The following is a 10,394-nucleotide window of genomic DNA, read 5'->3' as shown; positions in this document are numbered from 1 at the left end:
AAATGTTTGGAGTCATTTATTGTTTCATGCACAATGGTTTGATTTATGTTCATTCATTTTTTTGAGGGGCTTTTTGTCCTTTTTTTCATTCTTACAGCTGTGTTAACACAACGACATGCATAAAAGCAACATTTCAAAGGAATTAACCAGAAACTAATCAAACAAGCCATTTTTTTTTTCCATGAATCAAAATAAGTTTTTGCAATGCATGTTAATGCACGTATTCCTATTGTAACACCACACAGTTTCACTATAGCTTTGCAACAACTGAAGCTTAAAATTCATGGTTAGGTTTGTAAATCCAGCGATTGCATTTATGATTGCAGTAACATTTTTTGCATAATAAAAGCCCATCATTTAGCACACATCTGTTCCAAGAACTTGCTAAAAATTATCTAAATCTTACAGCAATTTATCAACACCCTCACTGGTTTCTCTTTACTTGAGCACTCGAAGCTTTGCTAAATTTCAACACTTCTTCAACTATTTCATCAACTCTAACTTAATTGCTCATTTATAAGCCGTATCAGCCCCTCACAGCTTTTTGGCACAGTCAGGGCAGTAGATGTCATTTCCGTTGAGGACAAAGCGCTTGTGAGCAATGGAGAGGGAGCATTTTTTGCAATTAAAGCAGTATTCATGCCAGGTTTTGTCCTCGTAGTTCACCACGTTGGTCCCTCTTCCAAAGCCTGGCACACAGAAAGACAACAGAGTTCAATATGGATGTTTTTTTTTTTTTTTTACTATTATAAAATGCAATTATTTCCAATGCTTTTTATTCCTTTAAAGTTGTGTAGTTAATAGTGTTCAGAAATTGTAGAAAGAAAAAAAGAATGATCCTTTAATACTGGCATAAATGCATGTTTGCAGAATATACCTGTAATGGGATTTTGACACCCAGAGCACTTTTTGGCCACATCAGCCTTATAACAGTTCACACAGTAGAACTGATCTTCATGGGCCGTGAAACGAGTTCCAGCCAGAGGTTTCTTGCATGTGCTACACACAAAGCACTCCGAGTGCCAGGGCTGGTCCTGATAGGAGATCCCACCACTGGTAATGGCCTGAATATTAGGACCGATTAGACAATTAATCTGACTGTACATTATGTCTGACCTTTATACTGCACTTCAGTAACTGCGAACACTGAGTTCAGGTTGCGTTTCTGTTCCATCTATAAAGTCTTTCAACAGTACAGTCCTTCACTATACTGTTAACTGACCTCTTTGCAGCGGGCACAGTGCTTGGCAAACTTCTTGTCATGGCATGCAGTGCAGTACATCTCATCACCCTTGGTCAGGAAGCTCTGGCTGCCGATTGGCTGCTTGCACTCAAAGCAGATGAAACACTCTTCATGCCAGACTTTATGCTTGTACTCCACATTCTTAGATCCTACAGAGAAACACAAAACCTTGCTGTCAGTTACAACACTGCATGAGATATTTTGTGTCCAAAAAAGGTGTTTCTGTGTTGTGACACTTGTGCACACACCTGGCGTAATCACTTTGTAGCAGCTCTGGCAGCGAGGCGATCCGTCACGGTCTCCACACTTCCCACACATGATCTTGCCATCGTCCTTGGCAGCGAAAGGCTCATTGGCCAGCGGCTTGTAGCACTTGGCACAACGGAAGCAGCCCTCGTGCCAGTGGCGGTTCTTATGGGTCAGCTCCTGGATAGAAAGCACCGTGAACTCTGCACAATGTGAAATGCTCTTTAAAATGATTTTTTTTCATTCATCATCACCCACCTTTGCATCAGCACCTATAGGCTTGCGACACTCGGCGCAGGTGTTTGCGCAGAGCTTGTCGAAGCAGCGCACGCACACAGGCTTGTCGTCTTTCTTGGCGTGCTTCTTGCCCTGCAGGTTCTCTCTGCAGTAGAAGCAGTTCAAACGCTCGCTCATGGTGGAGCTCAGATAGTTGCGGGGGCCTGAAGGGGGAAAAGGGCAAAGTATAAAACTAAACAGATTAGAAATGTCAAATTAAGGCTATAGTTTCAATGGTTCCACAAACAAACCGAAGGTAAGATAGGATAAGATGACTTTTTATCTGAACAGTTTGGAGGTTAAATAATCATTCATTCCCACTCAGCAAGAAAGTAAATAAACAGAAATAAAATAAAAACATATATTTTTTAATTCATTTTAAAATGCACAAACAATATATATTTGCTAAAATATATTTGTATGCATGTTTTTGTACAAATAAATTATTAGCAGATCTTTTATATATGGAGGGAAAATAATTTTTTTATATATAAATATAAATATTCTGACCTCAATATACTTATTCTAGAAAATACATTCACATCATTTTTTTTCTACATGAGGTGTGTGAACAATATATTTGAATAAAAAATAAGGAACACAATTTACAATGTAAAAAAAAAATATATATATATATATATATATATATATATCATATGTAAAAATTAACTTGACATGAAAATGACTTGAAATGTATGTTCTTGCCCCTGAAATACATTTTGAATGGGTGAAACTAAATATATTTTCGATTTGAGAAATATATGCCTCACTGTTTTATAACATATTTAGTGAATATTGAAATATATATTTTGGTCAGAAAATAATAATCCTGTATGGGTCTGATTCATATAGTCTATTGCTATTATGTTTTTTGTTTTTTTTTTGTAACTGGAAAAAAAAAGAAACTAAGAAGAGAAAAATTTTGATTCAATGTGTCAATCTTGCGAGGAATTCCATAAAATGATTATTTACTTATTTTTAAGTTGGATACTGTTGTGTTGGTGCTAGTTTTCTTTGCGTTTATGTGGTTTTGTGGCACTACGGAACCTTTGTGTATTAAACTAGATATAAATTATGAGCTTTTATGTATGTATTGTGAGCTTACAAAACGTATAATATGCAATTTGTTAGACATTATGCAGTGTCATTTAGCAGAGGCTTTTATCCAAAGTAACTTACAAATGAGGACGATATGCAACTGTGCGAGCCCTGTGGTGAGAACTGACCTGTACTAAAATATCGGAGCACTCCATATTTAACATTCATCATATTGTTCTACAGTAAAGATCAAGTAGAAACTGCAAGTCTCTCTGTGCGACTAAAATGCTCTTTTGAGTAATCGATTATTATAATACATCAATTCACCACAAGGGGTCAGTATAAGGCAATAAGAATCCGTGCAGGCTAAAGGGACTGATTTGGCTGGGTGGGACTCTTAAAGGCTTTTAAATTAACCTCTGGAATTTCCTGTTTCGATTACAGATTATGATGAGTTGAAATACTCTTGAAATAATGAAGAGTCCACAAGGACAACTGCTCTATTATATAGACCATAAAAAGTGTAGCACTTAGTATAGTTCAGCACGAATAGCCAATAGTTCTGACTTGCTTTAACCAGTGTACCGTGGGTTGCAATATATTGTTGAGATGATAAATGTTTTGTTTGCACCTTCTCATCTGTTGTAAACAACCTAGCAACCGCATGCCAAACCACTTAGAAAAGTCTGCTTGAAAAGACAGGGCCAAATCGCCCCACAGATGTGTCCATTAACACTCCATCTCTGATAGTGCCAGAGCTGCATTTTCTGGCCGTTGATAAGTGAAGCTGTATTTTTAGAGTCCACGCTCATTCTTCCCAGTGGGGTTTGTCTCTGGCAACATCCTATTGTTAGCCCTTGAGTAAAGATAGCCGTTGTGATGGTTGCATTCATTAAATTCTACTTATTTAATCAAAACAACATGACTCTTGAAGCGAAGCGGGTCAGAACCACAATGTGGAAGTGGAAAAGACGACTCATTTATCTGTATTTATCTGATAGACTTGGATGAGCACCATACCATTAGGATCCTTTATTTAGTATTTTTCCAAACAACATTAGGCCATAAAAGATGTTTCTAAAAATGAATTCATTACAGCATCAAGAGAAAGGCCTGTTTGCATTTCTAACATTTTATTCCAACATTGCTAAAAAACGATGACTTGCACTAAAATTAGAGAATGATGCCACAGAAATTCCACAGATGTAGCCTTGACCTAAAACTTTACAATATATCCTAATTTAGAACATAAGATTGTCAGTGAGAAGATTATCTGGGTGAAACTTCCTCCAAAAATGTCCACTTCTTGAATGCTCTCCTCTGACTTTAGATGTATACAAGTATTAGTATTGTGCCATCTGTGAACTGAAATATCCTTGTGACCTGAGCAGTGTGCTCAGTCCTTAAGCCTTTTGGGATGCCGTCCATCAGCTGTTCATTTTTAGCTAGCTTTGTCAGTGTTTTCAAATGGACCACTTTGTCCCAAAGCGAAGAGCAAATGCTGCTGGAAAGGTCAACGTGAGATCAAGTTCAGCCATGCAAAGAGCAGTAACCAAAGAGAGCATGTCCACATTAAAGCAAACACTGACTGATGCACCTATATATGAACACTAACACATGTAGTCCAAATAAACGTCTCTCTGTAGCACTCTCTGACTCTGGAGAATCTGTGAACTTTCTTAGACTATTCAGATAAAGAAATATTTGCTTGTCTGTGATATATTGGGTTATACCAGGCTAGCTACTATTATCCGATAAGGATATTGCACAGGCCTTCAAATAAAATTAATATTGATCTATACTGGAAGATTGGAATCCCTTCCAAAAAATGGCAATCCAATGCCACCATCGTCAACCAAATCATAAACACAACATATACACTAGCATAAGATTTTTTACAAATGTTTTCGAAAGTCTCTTATACTCACTAAATCTGTATTAATTTGATCAAAGTACAATAAAAAAAACAGTCATTGTATTCTATTGTAATATATTTTAAAATGTTATATATTGCTGTGATGGCAAAGCTGAATTTATCATCGTTCTTCAGTGTCACGCAATCCTTTTAAAAATCATTCTAAAATGCCTTTTCACTGCTCAAGATACATTTATTATTATCAATGCTGAAAAAAAACTGAACTCAAACTTTTAAATAGTAGTGTAAGGTCCGTTATAAACCATATGCTGCAAAAGAAGTGCCAATAGATGCACATGAGGAGAATCTATTGGCCGATCCACCAAAAAACACACTGCATCTTTACCTGAGTGCCTGTAGAAACTCATATCTGCTTTCGGGCAATTACAGGACAGCCTTGAGGAAATGAAAGAGATGCAAGGATGGATGGAGAGAACCAAACAGACAAAGAGTTGCAGGGAGTTATTTGTCATATATACGACCCCAGCTGCCCCTTAAAACCTACACCCTGCCCCCAGTCACCCACCACCCCCATGGCCTGGCCTCCCAAAACCTAAACCCAGCAATCCCAACCAAAGCATCAGCTGTCCTCTCCATGTTAGGCTATGCTTCAAAAGATAAGTCAAGGGGAGTGAGTCAGAAAAGAGGAACTGAATTCATCTGAATTCCTTGCTTATGACATCAGTGAGCCGGATAAAGGAGTTTTCATTGGATCTGGTGGATCAGAGAGGCCTGAGGCTCTGTGCTTGTGCTGAAATATTAGTAAAGGGCCACTGCGGTACTCCGACTTTATGAGTTCACCCAGAACTGCTTTGTTTATCAGTGCTTATATTGTGAAATAAACTATATATTGCATTTGGCTTGTCTGGTTAAACAATAGTTGCAATAAAATCAGGGAGAAGCGGACATGAAAAGATCCATGCTTCTCAAATGCTGCATCTCAAGGGTTTTCCGAAGACACTGTCACACACACAAGTGTAACTGACCTCAGATGCCTTTGATACTCAATCTGACAGTTTAAACTAAATCACATTTCACATTCATTCGGACCCAGTCAAGATTCTTGAAGTTACTTACCAATATGTATGACATTTTACAAAAACATAATTATTACAGACAATTCATTTTGCAGGAACAAATGAAAACTCCATGAAAGGACTGAAGCAGTCCGAACTCATCCACAAACATCTCAACTTGAAGATCAACACCGCAGACTTCTTAGACACATTTTCCACACCAAATGAGTGTGTATTTTTACCACTGGCACACATAACAGACTTCATCCTTCCACTTAAAATATATTATAAAAGACAGTAAGTCCTCAGAAAAGTGTCAATCATCAATTGTTTTGAAGATGCAACTTGGTTTTAGGTTACATCCAGACATTTTTAAATGTGACTTAAGGATCCATTAGAACCACTTTATTATTTGTGTGTCTGTCAAGTTAATTTTATTGTCACTTCACCACAGCACATGTGCCATGGTGAGTGACATTCTTGGATGAAATGCTGAAGAAATGAGTCATTGGTGGTCAGTTTTTAGCCAGTGTGGACAATGGAAACAGATCCATCTGTCCTCTAGTAAAGTCCTGCCTCGCGGGAGGCCTGAAATAGCAACCTGGCATCATGCTCTAAAACAACACCCCTCTCAACCCTTATCTCAGCCCTGCTACAGCTGAAGACCAACTTGTGAAGAGGATGCTGAAGTGGATGAGGAAGATACTAGTCAACATTAGAGTAAGCGATCTAAGTATGGGTCAGTGTTGATGTAAAGGGAAACATAGACTAGTTCTTCTAAACATGTTAAACTTAAGTGTATTTCTCGCCAGTGATCTTGTGCATTACATCTTAACGGTGTTACTTGGAGGTAACTTCAGTTATTGATTAAATCTATTCCATTAGGAATTAAAAGTTACCAAAATAGGCAGCTCCACTTTCAGATTTTCCAGGAATGTTTCTTAAAAGCCTCTCAGTTACAATAGTAAATCCAGATAATTTATCACAATACTATTCAGAGTCTAGTGACTCATCTGATGACCGTCCAGAGCGCACACAGTTAAGGGAACATGACAACATGTGTGCATTCAGTGATGTGAAGGTCAGCATACCAGCGTTTTCCATCTCATTGACCAAGAACAAGTACTTATTAAAGATCACCGGAACATTTTTAAATAAGCATTTAGCAGGACCTCTTCCTACATGTAAATACATGTAATCTTGAGCCAGTTTAACTTTAGGGTCCAAATTACTTTTGCTGACAGACAAGTCGAAGCCAAAAATCCACAAATGATTCAGTATATGGTTCTGAAGAAAAATATCCACTTGTGTGATAGTGTCAAATCAGGTGACTGTTTACTGAGAATGAGACAGAGAGATCTCCACATTCATGTTTAGCGGGGAAACACAGTCAAACTCAGGCTGGTAACCACCTTACATTTGACCATGTTCATGGAACATGACAATTCTGATTAACAGCAGAATTTGCTCATATTTTGATTGTGTAAGTATCTTGTAAATGTATAAACCGGATCAATATTCTGGATTCTTAAAATCTAAATAAAGTCTGGAATACACTACACAACTCAAAATATGAACAGATTTCAAAGCAATATGCACTATACACTAAACGACTGAGGATTACATGCTACCAGACTTTCAAGTCACTTAGAAAAAAAAAAAACAATATGCAGAAACATATGCCTCGGAGACACGTGACAAAAGAAAAGAATGTGTCCTAAAATCGGCTCAAAATATCAAACAGCTTGTAACGTAAAAATCACTGAGATTTTTATAAAAGATTAGGCATAAATAAAATTCCTTTAGCCTATGTTTAAATATCAGTTGTCATTTTATAGCTCCCAATAATATATCTTAGTAAAATTATATTTAAATGTTTAGACATATAATCAAAGCTCTGTGGTTTTTATTGTGGGAGACAAACTCCCACCTAAAACAGGTTGCTTCAGTTCAGTCAGTTTTCCTCTTAAAATATCACCAACGATAATAAAGTTATTCTAATATTTTATTTATAAAATTCAGGTAATATTTTACAGCAAAAAGACACATGAAGCACGACCTGGGCGTGGATTTTTTTTTTTATAATTATACTAAAAGGACTTTTACTCGCTAAAAAAGGGTATAAACTCTCAATCAGACGACAAAAGACAGGTTTTCCAGCGAAGTTTAAGTTTAAAGGTCTTTGTTTATATTTACCTATCAAATATGATACAGTAGTTTTTATAGGGAATCATAGGCTTTATAATGTACATTTACAGATTCGCTTCAGGTCTGTCTCCAGTCATAACGGGAGATGAGGGAGAGCTGTGACGCCCCCAGTGGACAGAATGAGGTCTCCAGAGCTCCACATTTCCTAATTAGGAGCTCCAAAGCAGATGTTGTGTTATAGACATATACACACCACCTGGTGGATTTGAGCAGATGTGTTGAGACTGAAGTGTTTCCCTAACTGGTTACACAGTGTGGGATCCAGAAAATCCTTGTCCTTATGTGGCAGGATCATTTCTACTGACACAAACACTCTGAAACTTTACTTCTGATGCTTTCAGCTAAAAAAGCAAAGCCACATAAACAGAGGTGTATTGTGTATGCAGTGGATAAGATACACAGGGTGCCAGTCAGATAGGGGAAACAATCTATACAAGATGCTGAAATAAAGTCAGTTATAGTTCAAAACATAGCATAGTTAAACCATATCCACAGTTTTTATTTACTTTAGCAGTCTTAAGTTGGTTTAGAAGTCACTTAATTTAAACAGAATTTTAAACATGTCTTAAAATATCCAATGAGATTGTAAAAAAATAAGAATCCTGTAAGGATAAATGTATCCTCTTGCGGGATAAACTGAAATTGTGAACACATTTTTTTTCCCTTGGTCTATTCATCAGGATCTTATCACTTTGTATTCAAGGAATATGACCCCAATAATAATTCCAATAGACTCAAAACGCTTCACATGATACAAATTGCATTGAATACAAATTCAATAATGTCTTTATAGTATAAAAGTTAACTTCTATAGGTGTGGCTCAGGAAAATAAACTCATAAATAAAATTAAGGACAATGCTTAATTTCAGCATTTGTTTGGATATAAGTAAGTTGTCCCCTGTATTCATAAACTCAATTACACAACAAATAATTAAATAAGAATCATAGATTTTGTGTTAACCATAAACACCACATTTTAAAGTTTGTTGAGTATACCGGTTATATATTTCAGGAAAAAAATAGTCTTATACATATCATACGATCGCTTATATCACTAATACATGTATTTCTATTAAAGAGTTCCACAGATAAAGATATATGCATCTATCTTCCATAATCCCTAGATCACACTTACCAGTGCGCACTGAGCAGTGAGAGTCGCAGCTGTCTGCAGCGATGATGAGAGAAGGTCTCCTCTTGGTCTGATGGAGCACAGGGCTTAAAAACATCCAGAAGGGGGAGTGAAAAAAATAAGGATATGATCCAAATAGCAACAATGACATCAGACTGGAATTCACTCTTTGTGCTTAACCAAGTGTGTATAAAAGTCGACAGAAAAAAATTAGATATCATTTAAGTTGTGATAAATAATCATTCGGTATGTTTAGCTATTATTTATGGTATTTAGGATTTTTGTACGACAACTAATGCATCATTTCAAATGCTTTATTCTAGTAGAACACATTCCCTACATGCTTACAGAAAAGAGAAAATACAGACCACTAAGAAGATTTCATAGCTTTCAGAGATTTTCCAGAGTTTCCAGTGCCTTGATGGTCCCATGAAGAATCTTTAACCTCCATGAAAACTTTCATTCAACAAAAGGTTCTATGACAAGGAAAAGGGTTCTTTAGATTTTTATAATGTTCTTTACACTAAGAACTGACCACTGGAAGGTTTTTGGGGAACTTAAAATGGTCCAGTGTAAGCCCCAACTGAACATTGTGTGACATTTGTGATAAATACAGTGTAGTGGCATTAATAGAGCACTAGTGAGTGCACAAATATAATCACCTTTAAACAACCTCCAGCTGGTCATCAGTTCCTGGAGAGCCTCCAAATGGTTAAAGACATCAATGACACGGACAACAGAAGTTATGAAGTGACTGGCAGCAGCAGCACATCAATGCTTATTTATGTGCCGAAAGCAGAGACGGAGCCAAACAATTCCTTTCTGCAACATAATTATGTTCTGTTTTGTAATCATTGATAGACTAGTTGTCACAAAAGCTATATCACAGCAAGATTGCATACTTTTTATTTTTGTATCTTGCAAACAAGCTAATTTTTATGATATCTTTATAGCAAATATAAAGTTGTACCTGGGGGAATTATTAATATCAAATATTAAGTATTATTTATTATTAATTCAATTGAAAAAAAAAGTGTATTTTTGTTCAAATAAATGCAGACTTAGTGAGGATAAGTGGAGGAAAGAGGATACCTTTTTTTTTTTTATCTTACCAACCCCAAACATTTGAACTGGAGTTTGTACGTGACAGGGATTCTCATGTAAGATACATAAATTGGCAACATTTTAAAATATATATACATGAAACGTTAGATCAAATGACCTCAGATTAAACCTTTTGTACACAATGATCAAATGGATCAAGATATTTTCACAGTGCTTAAGGGCAAACGTGTTTAAAAAGATGCTGTCATGGTGTT

The 10,394-nt window shown here is 36.4% G+C and overlaps 1 protein-coding gene across 2 annotated transcripts; it reads right to left on the bottom strand.

Annotated features, from left to right (window-relative positions):
* Position 1: 1 nt before the first annotated feature.
* Positions 2 to 9,462, bottom strand: LOC113057968 (four and a half LIM domains protein 1). 2 transcript variants are annotated; one of them, XM_026225623.1, is made up of 7 exons: positions 9,444 to 9,462; positions 9,079 to 9,161; positions 1,748 to 1,929; positions 1,492 to 1,669; positions 1,223 to 1,392; positions 878 to 1,064; positions 2 to 689 (listed from the first exon to the last, which is right to left on the bottom strand). In XM_026225623.1, the coding sequence occupies exons 3-7, from the start codon at positions 1,901 to 1,903 to the stop codon at positions 535 to 537; spliced, it is 846 nt and encodes a 281-aa protein (XP_026081408.1). In that variant the 5' UTR covers positions 1,904 to 1,929; positions 9,079 to 9,161; positions 9,444 to 9,462; the 3' UTR covers positions 2 to 534. The 2 variants fall into 2 exon arrangements, with proteins under 2 accessions (XP_026081408.1, XP_026081407.1); XM_026225622.1 differs by lacking the exons at positions 9,079 to 9,161; positions 9,444 to 9,462 and adding an exon at positions 5,065 to 5,190.
* Between the last annotated feature and the right edge of the window lie 932 nt (positions 9,463 to 10,394).

Source organism: Carassius auratus, chromosome 39 (assembly GCF_003368295.1).
Source record: "Carassius auratus strain Wakin chromosome 39, ASM336829v1, whole genome shotgun sequence".
Lineage (NCBI taxonomy): Eukaryota > Metazoa > Chordata > Actinopteri > Cypriniformes > Cyprinidae > Carassius > Carassius auratus.
Note: the sequence above shows the minus strand (reverse complement) of the source record. Positions and strands in the feature narration are given on the sequence as shown.

Coding starts and splice junctions, on each gene's coding strand:
- LOC113057968 (XM_026225622.1), bottom strand. CDS start 5,086: ATGAGTTTCTACAGGCACTCAG. Junction 1,930..5,064: donor GAGTTTCTACAGGCACTCAG/GTAAAGATGCAG, acceptor TTCCCCCTTCAG/GCCCCCGCAACTATCTGAGC. Junction 1,065..1,222: donor ACTGTGCCCGCTGCAAAGAG/GTCAGTTAACAG, acceptor CCTAATATTCAG/GCCATTACCAGTGGTGGGAT.